The 17380-nt window shown below is 43.7% G+C and overlaps 1 protein-coding gene across 4 annotated transcripts in view; it reads left to right on the top strand.

Annotated features, from left to right (window-relative positions):
• Nucleotides 1-13442, top strand: part of LOC106565537 (receptor tyrosine-protein kinase erbB-3) — a 35898-nt gene extending 22456 nt beyond the window's left edge. For 2 of the 4 annotated variants that reach the window (XM_014132782.2, XM_014132779.2), the window contains exons 10-29: nt 629-702; nt 821-911; nt 1272-1286; nt 1901-2118; nt 2252-2384; nt 2568-2661; nt 2854-3008; nt 3099-3152; nt 5988-6129; nt 6318-6437; nt 6592-6690; nt 7935-8120; nt 8309-8464; nt 9304-9379; nt 9513-9659; nt 9835-9932; nt 10173-10358; nt 10597-10656; nt 10805-11075; nt 11342-13442. In XM_014132782.2, coding sequence (XP_013988257.1) covers nt 629-702; nt 821-911; nt 1272-1286; nt 1901-2118; nt 2252-2384; nt 2568-2661; nt 2854-3008; nt 3099-3152; nt 5988-6129; nt 6318-6437; nt 6592-6690; nt 7935-8120; nt 8309-8464; nt 9304-9379; nt 9513-9659; nt 9835-9932; nt 10173-10358; nt 10597-10656; nt 10805-11075; nt 11342-12216 — 3250 coding nt within the window. In that variant the 3' untranslated portion in view covers nt 12217-13442. The remainder of the gene's footprint in view (nt 1-628; nt 703-820; nt 912-1271; nt 1287-1900; nt 2119-2251; nt 2385-2567; nt 2662-2853; nt 3009-3098; nt 3153-5987; nt 6130-6317; nt 6438-6591; nt 6691-7934; nt 8121-8308; nt 8465-9303; nt 9380-9512; nt 9660-9834; nt 9933-10172; nt 10359-10596; nt 10657-10804; nt 11076-11341) is intronic. The other 2 variants (XM_014132780.2, XM_014132781.2) reach the window with 2 other exon arrangements.
• Nucleotides 13443-17380: the final 3938 nt, after the last annotated feature.

Here is a 17380-nt window from a genome sequence, read left to right as displayed (position 1 = left end):
TGGCACCTACTACCATAACCCATTCAAAGGCACTTCAATATTTTGTTTTTCCGATTCGCCCTCTGAATGGCACAAACACCATCCATGTCTTAATTGTCTCAAGGCTTAAAAATCCTTCTTTAACCTGTCTCCTCCCTTCATCTACACTGATTGAAGTGAATTTAACATGTGACATCAATAAGGGATCATAACATTCACCTGGATTCACCTGGTCAGTCTATTTCATAAAGAGCAGGTGTTCCTAATGCTTTATACACTCAATGTACAGATGTAGGATCTTAATTTGATTAAGATTTGTTGCTGAGAATTTTCCTGCACAGTAGGAAATGCAAACTTGTAGTCTATTCAAGGTTAAAAAAGGCTTCTAAGGTTTCTAATTTCCACTTTAAAATGTCAGACTTGATTTGCCCTAATGAAAAATGTATCATCCCCTACAAAAAAAAATCCATTATTTATAATCCAGATAATAATTCACTAGTCCTGTTTCTGCAGGCTCGTTTTCCTGCTGTAGCAAACTGTCTCAAATTAAGATCCTACATCTGTATATTCAAAATGGCACAGTAATGTCAACTTGTTCACTTTTTGTTGGTCCTCACTACTTCTCTGTTGGTTGATCTTCTACACACAGTGATCCCTACAACAACATCGCAGCTTTGGACCCAGAGAAACTGAAGATCTTCAGAACTGTGCGAGAGATCACAGGTATGTGTGTGTATGAATGTGTGTGTATGTTGAAGTTTCAAGTGCAAGTGTCAGTTTAGTGGTAGCAATGTGTTTGTATGGTGTTCTGTGTTTGTAACACACCTTCTCCGGTTGCCAGACATTCTGAGTATCCAGTCATGGCCGGAAACTCTGACAGACCTGTCAGTCTTCTCCAACTTGACAACCATACAAGGAAGAACCCTTTACAGGTGACGATCTGTCTGTCTGTCTCCCTCACTGTCTGACATTATACTTGTGTCTCTGTCCCTCTGCACTAAAGAAATATCTTGTTCACATTCTACAGTATGTGTACACTGAACCCATCACCATTTCCATCTCTGTTTAACTGCATTGTAGACATGCATGCATAGACTGACCTGTTGTGTCTTGTGTGTTTTGTCACCACTTTATCTCTCACTCTCTTTCACCCCTTTTCTCATCCTCTACTCTGTTCTCCTCTCTCTCTCTGTCTCTTCTGTCTCTCTCTCTTCTGTCTCTCTGTCTCTTCTGTTCTCCTCTCTGTCTCTCTGTCTCTTCTGTCTCTCTCTCTGTCTTGTTTGTCCAATCAGAGGGCGCTCTAAAAGGTACAGTAGTGTTTGTGACAGCTGTTTTACTAATCTTCCTGATATGACATCATACTTACACAATTTCCTCCTTATCACCTGTGACTATGCTACGCAACATTTTACTCAGAATTGGTTGTGTGTTGTGCCTTGAACTGTATGAGAAGTATCTCAGTTGGTGGTGGTGGGTGAGGGATTTGTGTTGAGGTACAAGGTAACCACTATCCTCATGATTGTAAATTGAACTTGATCATACCATATGACCACAGACACTACGTATAAGTGAAGAGTTGGGTACTGGGAGTCACTGGGTGAATAGGTGGTATTGATCAAACTAATCTCAAAGACAATGACATATGCATTCCCTACATAGCATCATACACATTTTCTGTCTGCATGTAGACAATTAGTATTTGGGAGCAGCAATGCGGGATTCATTTTTTTATCTGTCCTGACTTGATGTTCCCAGCACCAGTATACATTTGTACATATTTTGTCTGAAATATCCTCCATTCCCTCCACCCTGATGGTTCTCCTCTCTCTGCTCCCTCACCTTTGACCCGCTTTCCCTTCCTGTCATCTCACTGCCTCTCTACCCCTCTGCCCTGCTCATCTTCCTCCTCCCTCTTGTTCAGGGGCTACTCCCTGCTGGTGATGCGCATCCCGTCCCTGACATCTCTGGGGCTGCGCTCGCTGCGGAGGATCAACGACGGCGGCGTCTACATCACAGGAAACAAGAAGCTGTGCTACCACCACACCGTCAACTGGACACGCCTCTTCAGCAGCAGCTCCCGCCCACAGCGCCGCCAGAAGAACATTGACGTCAAGGAGAATCGTCTCCAGAGCCAGTGTGGTGAGACGGGGGACTGAGGAGAGAGACTGGGGGAAATCTGAAAATCATTGAGTGAATATGGCGGGTAAACTAGTGAAGCACTAATAGTTTTTTGCATATTTTTCTGTTTGTGTGTGTGTGTGTGTGTGTGTAGTTGAGGAGGGGCACATGTGTGACCCACTGTGTTCGTTGGAGGGCTGTTGGGGTCCTGGTCCAGACCAGTGTCAGTCCTGTAAGGACTACAGCCGAGGAGGTACCTGTGTCCATCAGTGCAGATTTCTCACTGGGTCAGTAGTCAGTCATAACAATGTATCTTTATTATAATGTAGATTTGTAATGCATCTTTATTATAATGTAGATTTGTAATGTATCTTTATTATAATGTAGATTTGTCAGTATGTCTCAATGTGTGTGTGTGTGACTATGTGTTCAACCTCTTTTTCAATCTCAATCTCTATGTTTTTGTCCAGGGAGGGGCGTGAGTTTGCAGGTCCAAAGGGCGAGTGTATGCCCTGTCACTCAGAGTGTGAGGTCCAGGAGGGACGGCTCACCTGCACAGGACCGGTATGCACACCTCTGACCATATCTCTCAATGCATCATAAAAAGACATAAGCTCAGAGTGATGAGTTGAAAAGTGTCTCTCAAAATTCTCAGGACTATCTGAAATGTAGCGCTTCACTGCTACCTTGTGGATGATATTTTGGACCACAGTTATATGGAAATTGTCCTCTCTCTCCCTCTCTGTCTCTCTGTAGGGAGCTAATAAGTGTGTGGTGTGTGCCAGTCTGAGGGACGGTCCCCACTGTGTGTCCTCATGCCCTGAGGGAGTGATGGGGGAGAAGGGTCTCATCTTTAAATACCCCAACCAGCAGAGACGCTGTGAGCCCTGCCACCTCAACTGCACCCAGGGGTGAGAAACGAGTCAAAGAATGGGGGAGGGGTGTGTGTGTGTGTGCGTGCGTGCGTGCGTGTTAAATATCTCTCTGTTCTGTGTTTTCAGTTGCTCAGGCCCAGGCATTGGGGACTGCTTGGACTCGTCCAGATTAACCACTAGGTGAGTGTAGCATCTGTCTTTTCTCCACCTGTGACTGACAACCTGATTTCTCCTCACTGTAATGACAATTAAAGTGTGTTCTGTGTTCTCTAGTCTAGAACACAGCAATCTTCATTATTGTACAGTGCATTCGGAAAGTATTCAGACCCCTTGACTTTTTCCACATTTTGTTACGTTACATTTTGTTACGCCTTGATCTAAAATTGATCAAATAGTTTTTTCCCCTAATCAATCTAAACACTATAACCTATAATGACAAAGCAAAAACTGAAATATCACATTTACATACAGTACCAGTCAAAAGTTTGGACACACCTGCTCATTCAAGGGTTTTTCTTTATTTTAACTATTTTCTACATTTTAGAATAATAGTGAAGACATGTGGAGGCCAGATCATGTGACGCAGCACTCAATCACTCTCCTTCTTGGTCAAATAGCCCTTACACAGCCTGGAGGTGTGTTTTGTCATTGTCCTGTTGAAAAACAAATGATAGTCCCACTAAGCGCAAACCGGATGTGTGGTGTTTCGCTGCAGAATGCTGTGGTAGCCATGCTGGTTAAGTGTACCTTGAATTCTAAATAAATCACTGACAGTGTCACTTGCAAAGCACCCCCACACCATCACACCTCCTCCTCCATGCTTCACGGTGGGAACCGCACATGCGGAGATCATCCGTTCACCTAATCTGCATCTCACAAAGACACAGCAGTTGGAACCAAATATCTCAAATTTGGACTCATCAGACCAAAGGACAGATTTCCATCGGTCTAATGTCCATTGCTCGTGAATCTTGGCCCAAGCAAGTCTCTTCTTCCTATTGGTGTCCTTTAGTAGTGGTTTCTTTGCAGAAATTCGACCTTGAAGAACTGATTCACACCGTCTCCTCTGAACAGTTGATGTTGAGATGTGTCTGTCACTTGAACTTTGTGAAGCATTTATTTGGGCTGCAATTTCTGAGGCTGGTAACTGTAATGAACTTATCCTCTGCAGCGGAGGTAACTCTGGGTCTTCCTTTACTGTGGCAGTCCTTGTAAGAGCCACTTTCATCATAGGGCGTGATGGTTTTTGCGACTGCACTTGAAGAAACTTTCAAAGTTCTGGAAATTTTCCGAATTGACTGACCTGCATGTCTTAAAGTAATGATGGACTGTCGTTTGTCTTTGGTTATTTGAGCTGTTCTTGCCATAATATGGACTTGGTCTTTTACAAAAATAAGGCTATCTTCTGTATACCATCCCTACCTTGTCACAGCACAACTGATTGGATGAAACTCCTTAAGAAGGAAATAAATTCCACAAATTAACTTTTAACAAGGCATACCTGTTAATTGAAATGCATTCCAGGTGACTACCTCATGAAGCTGGTTGAGAGAATGTCAAGAGTGTGCAAAGCTGTCATCAAGGCAAAGGGTGGTTACTTTGAAGAATCTCAAATATAAAATATATTTCGATTTGTTTAACACTTTTTTGGTTACTACACAATTCCATATGTGTTATTTCCTAGTGTTGATGGCTTCACTATTATTCTACAATGTAAAAAATAATAAAAATAAAGAAAAACCCTTGAACGAGTAGGTGTGTCCAAACTTCTGACTGGTACTGTAAGTATTCAGACCCTTCACACAGTGCAGCAATTACATCCTCGAGTCTTCTTGGGTATGACGCTACAAGCTTGGCACACCTGTATTTGGGGAGTTTCTCCCATTCGTCTCTGCAAATCCTCTCAAGCTCTGTCAGGTTGGATGGGGAGCATTGCTGCACAACTACTTTAAGGTCTCTCCAGAGATCTTTAATCAGGTTCAAGTCCAGGCTCTTGCTGGGCCACTCAAGGACATTCAGAGACTTGTCCCGAAGCCACTCCTGCATTATCTTGGCTGTGTGCTTAGTGTTGTTGTCCTGTTGGAAGGTGAACCTTCGCCCGAGTCTGAGATCCTGAGTGCTCTGGAGCAGGTTTTTCTCAAAGACCTCTCACTGTACTTTGCTCTGTTCATCCTTCCCTTGATCCTGATTAGTCTCCCAGTCTCTGCCACTGAAAAACATCCCCACAGCACGATACTGCCACCACCATTCATCACCGTAGGGATGGTGCCAGGTTTCCTCCAGACGTGACGCTTGGCATTCTTGGTTTCATCAGACCAGAGAATCTTGTTTCTCATGTTCCAAGAGTCCTTTTACTGAGGAGTGGCTTCCGTCTGGCCACTCTACTATAAAGGCCTGATTAGTGGAGTTTTGCAGAGATGGTTGTCCTTCTGGAAGGTTCTCCCATCTAAGCAGTGGAACTCTGGAGCTCTGTCAGAATGACCGTCGGGTTCTTGGTCATCTTCCTGACCAAGGTCCTTCTCCCCTGATTGCTCAGTTTGGCCGTGTGGCCAGCTCTAGGAAGAGTCTTGGTGGTTCCAAACTTCTTCCATTTAAGAATGATGGAGGCCACTGTGTTCTTGGGGACCTTCAATGCTGCCGAAATGTTTGGTACCCTTCCCCATATCTGTGCCTCGACACAATCCTGTCTCGGAGCTCTACGGACAATTCCTTCGACCTCATATCTTGTTTTTTTTCTCTGACATGCACTGTCAACTGTGGGACCTTATATAGACAGGTGTGTGCCTTTCCAAATCATGTCCGATCAATTGAATTTGCCAAAATGTCATCCAAAACTGTTATCGCTTTGTCATTATGGGGTATTGTGTGTAGATTGATTAGATTTTTTAAAATACTCTCTAGAATAAGTCTTTAACATAGCAAAATGTGGAAAAAGTCAAGGAGTCTAAATACTTTCCGAATGCACTGTATATCAGCTGCTAATTGGCTAATACCTCTTCCTGTGTCTCTTTCCAGCCAACCCATTATAGGCATTGTTCTGGGAGTTTTGGCAGTGGTGATAGTGGGCATCTCTATCTTTGTGATGAGTGTTCTGTACCGCCGAGGTCTTGCCATCCGGCGCAAGAGAGCCATGAGGAGATACCTGGCGAGTGGAGAGGTGGGGAGGGGAGAGAGGGTGTGTGTGAGTGAGTGAGTGAGTGAGTGAGTGAGTGAGTGAGTGAGTGAGTGAGTGAGTGAGTGAGTGAGTGAGTGAGTGAGTGAAAATAAGGATTTTTCTAAACACTGTGTGTGTTATTGCCTTGATATGTCCTGATATTAACTGTATGCATTTGTGTTTGTCTGTAGAGTTTAGAGCCCTTGGACCCTGGTGAGAAGGGGGTCAAAGTTCATGCGAGGATCCTGAAGGTCAGAGAGCTCCGTAAGATCAAGCTGCTGGGCACCGGGGTGTTTGGCTCCATCCACAAGGTGCTTACACCATCAACCGTCACCCTCTTAGACCCCCTATTTTCATCATCACCCTGCACCTTTCTACCATTTACCATATTGTGCTTCTTACCTTTTGTCTTTGTTTCATTGTGAGGTAACCCCTCTCCCCTGTCTTTTCCTCCACCTTTCTCAGGGCATTTGGATTCCTGAGGGAGACTCAGTGAAGATCCCCGTGGCCATAAAGACTATTCATGATCGAACGGGGCGGCAGACCTTCCATGAGATCACAGACGTAAGAAAATATATATACACTACCGGTCAAAAGTTTGGGGTCACTTAGAAATGTCCTTGTTTTTGAAAGAAAGCAAAAAAAAATTGTCATTAAAATAACATCAAATTGATCAGAAATACAGTGTAGACATTGTTAATGTTGTAAATGACTATTGTAGCTGGAAACGGCAGATTTTTTATGGAATATCTACATAGGCGTACAGAGGCCCATTATCAGCAAACATCACTCCTGTGTTCCAATGGCACGTTGTGTTAGCTAATCCAAGTTTATCCTTCTAGGCAGAGTTCCTCTGTCCAATGTCTGTGTTCTTTTGCCCATCTTAATCTTTTATTTTTATTGGCCAGACTGAGATATGGCTTTTTCTTTGCAACTCTGCCTAGAAGGCCAGCATCCTGGAGTCGCCTCTTCACTGTTGACATTGAGCCTGGTGTTTTGCGGGTACTATTTAATGAAGCTGCCAGTTGAAGACTTGTGAGGCATCTGTTTCTCAAACTAGACACTATAATGTACTTGTCCTCTTGCTCAGTTGTGCACCGGGGCCTTCTACTCCTCTTTCTATTCTGGTTAGAGCCAGTTTGCGCTGTTCTGTGAAGGGAGTGGTACACAGCATTGTACGAGATCTTCAGTTTCTTGGCAATTTCTCGCATGGAATAGCCTTCATTTCTCAGAACAAGAATAGACTGACGAGTTTCAGAAGCAAGTTCTTTGTTTCTTGCCATTTTGAGCCTGTAATTGAACCCACAAATGCTGATGCGCCAGATACTCAACTAGTCTAAAGAAGGCCAGTTTTATTGCTTCTTTAATCAGGACAACAGTTTTCAGCTGTGCTAACATAATTGCAAAAGGGTTTTCTAATGATCAATTAGCCTTTTAAAATGATAAACTTGGATTAGCTAACACAACATGCCATTGGAACACAGGAGTGATGTTTGCTGATAATGGTCCTCAGTACGCCTATGTAGATATTCCATTAAAAATCAGCCGTTTCCAGCTACAATAGTCATTTACAACATTAACAATGTCTACACTGTATTTCTGATCAATTTGATGTTATTTTAATAGACAAAATGTGTGCTTTTCTTTAAAAAATAAGGACATTTCTAAGTGACCCCAAACTTTTGAACGGTAGTGTATATCTCACATACCCATTCACAAGAACATCTGCCCCTTCAAATCATAACTGACCTGATAACACTTATCTTGACTCTGTTTACTAATGCAGATTTTTCTAATAACCCCTGCAGCACATGTTGGCGATGGGTAGCTTGGACCACCAGTACATAGTCAGGCTCTTAGGCATCTGTCCTGGTGCCAGTCTCCAGCTGGTCACCCAGCTCAGCACTCAGGGGTCCTTACTGGAGCACATCAGGCACTACAGGGATAGCCTGGACCCACAGAGGCTGCTCAACTGGTGTGTGCAGATTGCCAAGGTGAGATACCATTTGTGTGTGTGTGTGTGTGTGTGTGTGTGTGTGTGTGTGTGTGTGTGTGTGTGTGTGTGTGTGTGTGTGTGTGTGTGTGTGTGTGTGTGTGTGTGTGTGTGTGTGTGTGTGTGTGTGTGTATATGCGTGCATGTTATTGTTTATGCAACCGAGGTGTGTGTCCCGTCCTCCATCAGGGTATGTACTATTTGGAGGAACACAGGATGGTCCACAGAAACCTGGCAGCCAGGAATGTTCTCTTGAAAAGTGACTACATGGTCCAGATCTCTGACTATGGCATCGCAGACCTGCTATACCCTGACGACAAGAAGTACTTCTACAATGAGGTCAAGGTGTGTTGGCTTCTTGGTTAGGTCCCATGGTCCGGAATAACTTGTCATGGACAATGTCTCAGCCTACTATTTATCTTCTTCTGGAAAAACCATCCTGTGTACCATCTGCTGTCTTTTCTGTTAGGTGAGATGATGACTAGATACATGGCCTGGTTCTTTTCTGTTAGGTGAGATGTTGACTAGATACATGGCCTGGTTCTTTTCTGTTAGGTGAGATGATGACTAGATACATGGCCTGGTTCTTTTCTGTTAGGTGAGATGTTGACTAGATACATGGCCTGGTTCTTTTCTGTTAGGTGAGATGATGACTAGATACATGGCCTGGTTCTTTTCTGTTAGGTGAGATGTTGACTAGATACATGGCCTGGTTCTTTTCTGTTAGGTGAGATGTTGACTAGATACATGGCCTGGTTCTTTTCTGTTAGGTGAGATGATGACTAGATACATGGCCTGGTTCTTTTCTGTTAGGTGAGATGTTGACTAGATACATGGCCTGGTTCTTTTCTGTTAGGTGAGATGTTGACTAGATACATGGCCTGGTTCTTTTCTGTTAGGTGAGATGATGACTAGATACATGGCCTGGTTCTTTTCTGTTAGGTGAGATGTTGACTAGATACATGGCCTGGTTCTTTTCTGTTAGGTGAGATGATGACTAGATACATGGCCTGGTTCTTTTCTGTTAGGTGAGATGTTGACTAGATACATGGCCTGTTTTTCTACGTGTTTTGTATTGTTGCCATGAACACTAACTAATAGGTGTTTTTTCCCAGTGGCCACAGGCTTTGAACTGAGTAGAACTCATGGTGACATAGTTCCCTGTCTTGTCTCTCTCACCACAGACGCCTATCAAATGGATGGCTCTGGAGAGCATCTTGTTCCGCAGATACACACATCAAAGCGATGTCTGGAGCTATGGTGAGTCACTGTGTGTGTGTGTGTGTTTCATGTGCTTTTATCGACTTTTATATCAACGGTAAGTTGAAAGTACTTATGTGTATGTTGAGTTACCATGATTTTAGAATGTAAATTATATTACTCCATCTTGCAGGAGTGACAGTGTGGGAGATGATGTCATACGGGGCGGAGCCCTATTCAACGATGCGTCCACAGGAAGTGCCTGACCTGCTGGAGAAGGGCGAGCGTCTCTCCCAGCCACACATCTGCACCATAGATGTTTACATGGTCATGGTCAAGTGTGAGTGCCCACCCTCTCTCCTTCACCCTCAATACCTATCAGATCTGTGTGAAATGTGCTAGAGTACATTGCATTGTAATCATTTGTTTTGCTATGAAAGTATAGTATATAAAGAATGTTCAAACAACTGACACTATCTTCGATGGGACTCACGTGGCATTATCATCATTTACAGGCTGGATGATTGACGAGAATGTCCGTCCCACCTTCAAGGAACTGGCCAATGAGTTTACCAGAATGGCCAGGGACCCGCCTCGGTACCTAGTGATCAAGGTAAGACAGAATGCCACACCTGGGAGGTAGCCATATAAATCAATGTTTGCTAAGAATGTGTTTTTTGGAGTCCACTCCCAAATGCCAATCAATACAGTCCTAAGACTGTGCTGTTTGCCTGAGTCACACTCTTGTTCATCCACACGAAATGTCAGCTCATGAGGACAATAATAATGATGTTGTTAGTGATGATGATGATGATGATTGAAGTTTATTTCTTTATCTTCCTCTGTTCACCAGGGGGACTGCAGCCCGTCGGACTCTCCCTCAGACGAGTCTCACCACCGAGTTACAGAGCTGGATCACATGGAGGCGGGGCTGGAGGACCAGGATGAGGAGAGGCTAGGGGACGGCATGGCCACACCTCCTCTCTATCTGTCACAGGCCAGGAGTTTTTCTCGACTCTCACGAATGGAAAGCCACAGGGTGAGGGCTCATATAAGGCATCTCTCTCGATGCATACACGATGCATACATTTTAAACTGTATGGGGCCAGGAGTTTTTCCGGACCATGTGACCTGACTAGGAAAATCCATGTTATCCATGTTATAGTCCTGGTCAGTTCACGTTGTCAATATATAACATGGGCAGATCAAACCTTTTGTTCACCAAGTTGTTTTTCTAACTCCCATCCCGTCCTGTTCCATTCTTGTATTCCCCTCAGGGTGTTCACAGCAGTCAGGCTGGATACCTGCCCATGACCCCAGGACTGGATAACTCTCAGGTCAGTCACTGGAGATGACAAAGATACATGAAAACCTACTGAAAACATTTACATGCTAACACATGTATTATTGGAAGTCTTCCAGCCTATATCAATCCTATAGGGTTGATCACTCATTTGACCTTATACCTCCTGTTCCTCTATATAGATGGTGTGGCCGCCAGCGTCTCGCTCTCGCCTCAACTCCGCCCGCACTGTGTCAGAGAGCTCCGAGGGGCGGGGCACGTTGGTGGAGCTGGAGATGAGCGAGGACTTGGCTGGTAGCCTGCAGAGGAAGCGGCATCGGGAGGACAGTGCCTACATGTCCCAGAGGGACAGCATGTCAGGGGTGCTGTCTGAGACCCCCTCCCCTGACACAGAGGGGGAGGAGGACCAGAACGGATACGTGCTTCCCGGACTGGGTGACAGTCCAGAGAGAGGTGATAGCATAGATAGATCACGAAAACAAACATACCACACAATATGCATAGGAACATATATCTTTGTGTTTCTGACTATTGAACATATTCCATTTTTATATTTTCTTTAAGCCATATAAATAAAGTCACATGTTTTTGTTTGCGGGTGGTTGCATGGTCATTGTTATAACTCAAAGTGTCAGTGTTAATTGCAAGAGTACTCAGATCATTTCAGATCTCTGGATCACCTTACTCATTCCTCTGTCCCTTGTCACTGTTCTCCACAGATACGCTACTGTCTAGCTCACGGGTCACCCTTCCTCACGGGAGGACGTCCAAGGTTCCCTCATACCCGTCAGGACCCTCGGAGGACAATGACAGTGCCTGTGAAGAATATGAGTACATGAACAAACAGGCGTTCATGATGACTCTCTCCCCCAGGCAGCAGCCTGGCCACTCCAAAGATGGCCAGTGGTTGAAGATGAACAAGAGGCAACGCTCTTCTCTGCCATCCCTGGACACAGAGTATACAGAGTGCACGGGGCACAGGACATCAGCTGGGGAGAACAGGGGAGGCCAAACCAAGAATGAAGAACTCCAGGACTATGAATTCCCTGCCCTCAACTCTGATTCAGACAAAATAGAGGAAAGTGGCTCTGGGGACGTTGAATATGAGTACATGGACATTCGAAGTGTTGGACCAGAGGCCAGTGAAAGACCAGACGATCCCCCAACACGAGTTGTCCCTCATCCTGGAGCTACGCCCAAACAGCGGATGAGAGGCGAGAGAAAGGTGGAGGAAGTGGACAATGAATACGTAGAAGAGGATGACTATCATTACACTAACAGGCAACCCAAGCTACGGCAGGCTCTGCGAAGCAGGGAGGGGCTGAGGATGCAGAGAGGAGGAGAGGGAGAGGTGGATGAGTACGAGGACATGGATTCACTTGCTGCCCCTGGAGCTGGGGACCCAGTGGAGTATGAGAATTTGCAGGGAGAAGGTGAGGGTGTAGTGCGGGCAATCGGGGGTCAGCGCACAGGGATGGGGGCATTTGTAAAAGTGCGTGCAGGGGTAGGGGTGGGGGAGCCTGGTGGAGATTGCTCATTTGACAATCCAGACTACTGGCAGAGCAGGTTGTTCCTGAAGCCTGTGAGCACGTAGGGAAGTGGACCTCCTTCATCAAACCTGAAGGGGATAGCTGCCTCTGTAGCTTTTCCATGTCCGTTGAATTCAATGAAGGACCAGGAGAGGGGAGAAACCAATCCAGAGCCATCCAAATATCAAAAATATTTAAGACATATCTCTGTGTGCCATTTTTGTATTTTAAAGAGCAACTGACACTAAAAAGCTACTTCTTGTTTTAAAAATAGCCTAATATGAGTCAGAAACATCCATTCTAGTGTCAAAACAAAGTGTAAATCATAAAGTCAGTCTCGTTCAATACAGAGATTTTACGATATGATAGGAAAACATTTTATGTCAAGGAATAAAGGGTACCGTAATAGTTTTCTTGAGGTTGGGTTTATTTCAATCCTGCCCCCCAAGCCATCATCAATTTGGAGGTTGTAATGCCCGTAGTCAATTTGATTTGACATTCGATATCTCTATAGGGCTAGATAGGGACCATCAGTAAATGGTACATGGGACAATATTTTTTAAATATCAATAGCTCCAAATTTAAATGACTTAAAAACCTAATACAAACTATAAATTGTAGAAATTCATAAACAAATATTGAAAGCATTTAATGAGACAATTAAAAGATGTGCAACATGAAAAATCTACTTTGCCACGGTCACATACCAGCCTGCAGAAGCTAATTGGCAAAAGACGTTGGCTAGCACTAGCAATCTTAGGCAACTTTAAGACACAAGACCTGGTTTCAAGATATCTAGAAGGGTGAGTTACTGTAACTGTGTACTGTTTTGGTAGAGTGAATGTACAAACGCTTGCCACATACGAACACACACAAGACACACCCACATTAAACCACCTTACAAGACAACTCTTGTTTGGCTTCAGTCATGGCCGCTGCGTTTCTTAATGACCAAGCCGAAAAAGAAGCCAAATCAGGAAGTTCCGCCATTAATGTGTCTGTTACAGGTTTACATTGATCATGTTTTTTAGCCATAATAACATATAGGCTTTGGGATGTTTTTCTTTGAAATATGATACTGTATTATAAGTGTAAGGCACTGTGAGTGTGTGAAGCACTAATAGAAATGGCCCGATTATAAGCTTTGTATATGTTTTTACTTATAAGAACAAAAAATTATTTTGTACAATGTTATTTTTCTATGGTATTTTCATGTTTTGAAAATGTTAATGTAACCTTTAAGTGATATTATTGAGTATGTTCTATATAATAAAACTCTTTGAAGAATGTATGTGATTGTTTTCGTTAATTAGTGGGAATGGGCATAATTCACAATCTGTTTGTTGATAACAGATGTTTAATTCATTTCTGTGGTGTCTTGCTGTTCACTTGTTACACAGTCCCATTCATTGGGGTAAGTAAGAAATGAATAGGCACATTCCATGTTGTCGTTATTCCAGTTGGGCTGAGCATATTACCAGAGCTCAACACCTGAAACAACATCCCAGGAACCACATTTATAGTGACCTTAGTACAACAATTAGTGTCCTTGTCAAGTTATTCTCTGTGCATAACGGTTAAGGTGTTGGACTGACAATCTCAGGGACTGTAGATTGAGTCCCGATAAGGATGTGACCCAGGCCAAAATGTACACATTGGTGTCAGAAGTGGGATGGCACCTTGATGCGGCTGTCCCTACAGCCTTCGGTAGAGGTGCAAGGAAATCAAAGATGCTGATCTAACGCCGTGTTCACATGCTATCGGAAACTTGGAACCTCCGCATTAAAATTAACTTAAGTTATTTTGCGTAGAGCTTCATACTGGTTGATTCCGAAACTTCCCAGGTGGGAAACTGGATCATTTTCTACAAGTTATCAAGTCGTAACTCAACGATATTCCGCTGGCTGTCTGAAAAGTGCTTTAGGGTTAGGGTTTAGGGTAGCAATGTACCAATGATCATAAACCCTGCCTATTTCTATCAATCACATGTATTTATAGAGCCCTTTTTACACCAGCAGATGTAACAAAGTGTGTACACAGACCTGCGAGCAACTGTGGCCCCTCATGAGTTCAGTTTTTTAACCCCCATCCCGATCAAGTTGCCCATCCCTGATTTAGACCATAAAGCCCTATTTGGTTGTGACGTTTTTGCTTATGTAGCAAGAACATAGGAGGAGATTGGAGAATCAGGGGCTTGAGCAGCTACATGAAGTGGAGCTTGGTCAGAGATAGTCTTTATTCTTTTGGAACTTTTGTAAGTGTAATGTTTACTGTACATACTGTTTATTTCACTTTTTACTGTTTATTTAACTTTTGTTTATCTATTCCACTTGCTTTGTTAATTTTAACATATGTTTCCCATGACAATAAAGCCCCTTAATAAATTGAATTGATATTACAGAAAGGAGGAGATAGGAATCACATTGGTCAATGAAGGGATTAATGTACAACGCCCCACCCAGCAGACTGTCGCCCAATCGCGTTTGGGGTTATCATGCTGCATCACGCGGTTGCTAAACTAATTGTCACGCAATCCCTACTCAAAGTCAGGGTATGAGTCGAGAAACGTGCCTATTTTCATCGAAAGTACGTAATCTCACGATTCCAAAGCTATACAATATTAAAGAAAGCAAGTTATTTATCTGACATCCTTGAAAATATTGGGAATGTTGTACTTCTTGTTGACGAAATTCATGCTAATGTTGTGGTTTTGAGCCAGCGTCAAATTGACTCCCATTCACTCCTTGAAGGAGAGCTCTTCTTGTCCCAGAATCACCCAGAATGCACCGCGCAAACCATTGACGTTTAAACGAGTTTTCCATCTCCAAATAAGTATCTCTGGCATGGTAGTGGCGGTGCCTGTGTGAAGCTAGCCACAATAAGGATTAACCACAATTGTGGACTTGACTGTTTGGCTTCAAAATAACAGTACCCCATTGAAAGTAATTTAAACAGAAATAAATAGTGGAATCTTTCCATATTTGGACTAGACAACAGTAAACAAGGTCGGAATGTAATTATATAAATTCACCAAAAGACAATTATTAATTAATTTTACACCAAAAAAGTTCAAATCTGTGGATATATTAGAATTGCTTTGGTGGCATAATAATAATATGCAGTGTACAAATAAAATTTGATATGTGACATGCGCCGAATACAAGAGGTGGAGACCTTAATGTGAAATGCTTACTTACAAGCCCTTAACCAACAATGCAGTTCAAGAAAATATATACTAAATGAACTAAAGTAAAAAACAAAATAAAAAGTAACACAATAAAATAACAATAACGAGACTATAAACAGGGGGTACCAGTACCGAGTCAATGTGCGGGGGTACAGGTTAGTCGAGGTAATTTGTACATGTAGGTAGGGGTAAAGTGACTATGCATAGATAATAAACAGCGAATAGCAGCAGTTTAAAAACAAAGGGGGTGTTGTCAATGCAAAATAATCCGGGTGGCCATTTGATTAATTGTTCAGCAGTCTTATGGGTTGGGGGTAGAAGCTGTTAAGGAGCCTATTGGATCTAGACTTGGCGCTCCAGTACCGCATGCCGTGCGGTGGCAGAGACAACGTGGACACCAACGAACTTGAAACTCTCAACTCGCTCCACTACAGCACCGTCAATGTGAATGGGGGTGTGTTCGGCCTTTCTTTTCCTGTAGTCCATGATCAGCTCCTTTGTCTTGCTCACGTTGATGGAGAGGTTGTTGTCCTGACACCTCACTGCCAGGGCTCTGACCTCCTCCCTATAGGCTTTGTCGGTGATCAGGCCTCCCACTGTTGTTTCGTCAGCAACTTAATGATGGTGTTGGAGTCATGCTTGGCCACGCAGTCGTGGGTGAACAGGGAGTACAGGAGGGGACTAAGCACACACCCTTGAGGAGCCCTCGTGTTAAGGATCAGAGTGGCAGACGTGCTGTTGCCTGCCCTTACCACCTGTGGGAGGCCATTCAGGAAGTCCAGGATCCAGTTGCAGAGGGAGGTGTTTAGTCCCAGGGTCCTTAGCTTAGTGGTGAGTTTTGTGGGCACTATGGTGTTGAATGCTAAGCTATAGTCAATGAACAGCATTCTCACGTAGGTGTTCCTTTTGTCCAGGTGGAAAAGGGCAGTGTGGAGTGCGATTGAGATTGTGTCATCTGTGGATCTGTTGGGGCGGTATGCAAATTAGAGTGGCTCTAAGGTTTCTGGGATGATGGTGTTGATGTAAGCCATGACCAGCCTTTCAAAGCACTCCATGGCTACCGACGTGAGTGCTACGGGGCGGTAGTCATGTATGCAGGGTAACTTCCATTTTCGGGCACAGGGACTATGGTGGTCTGCTTGAAACATGTAGGTATTACAGACTCGGTCAGGGAGATGTTGAAAATGTCAGTGAATACACTTAAGGGGAGAAAGGTAGCCTAGTGGTTAGAGCATTGGGCCAGTAACTGAAAGGTTACTAGATCGAATCCCCAAACTGACAAGGTAAAAATCTGTTGTTCTGCCCCTGAACAAGGCAGTTAACCCATTGTTCCCATCATTGTAAATAAGAACTGACTTGCCTAGTTAAATAAAGGTCAAATAAATATATATATATATTTTTGAAACCAGTTGGTCCGCGCATGCTCTAAATACACGTCCTGGTAATCCATCTGGCCCTGCGGCCTTGCGAACGTTGTCCTGTTTAAAGGTCTTGCTCACATCGGCTACAGAGAGCGTGATCACACAGTCATACGGAACAGCTGGTGCTCTCTTGCATGCTTCAGTGTTGTTTGCCTCGAAGCGAGCATAAAAGGCATTTGGCTCGTCTGATAGGCCCGCGTCACTGGGCAGCTCGCGGCTGGATTTTCCTTTGTACAGCCTTACCTACTGATCTTCGGTCCATGAATTGGGGTATCAGCCTACTCGGTGACACCCACAGATTACAATTCTGAAGAGTTTACACAAATATTACCATTGTTGCTCATATTTGGGAAATTTAACTGTGGGAGGTCAACTCACTAGATAGCCTATTGTGCGTATTGACGTTCATATTGCAATGTATAGCCTTACCTACGGATTTTGAAATGGGGTATCAGCCTACTCAGTGACATCCACAGATTACAACTGTGAAGAGTTTCACAAATATTAGCATATATTGACTTATTATCAAATCAAATCACCTTTTATTTGTCACATGTGCCGAATACAACAGGTTTAGACCTTACCACGAAATGCTTACTTAGGAGCCCTTAACCAACAATG

The sequence above is a fragment of the Salmo salar genome, chromosome ssa12, assembly GCF_905237065.1.
Source record: "Salmo salar chromosome ssa12, Ssal_v3.1, whole genome shotgun sequence".
NCBI lineage: Eukaryota > Metazoa > Chordata > Actinopteri > Salmoniformes > Salmonidae > Salmo > Salmo salar.
The sequence above is the reverse complement of the archived record's forward strand: the minus strand, read 5'-3'. Positions and strand labels throughout refer to the sequence as shown.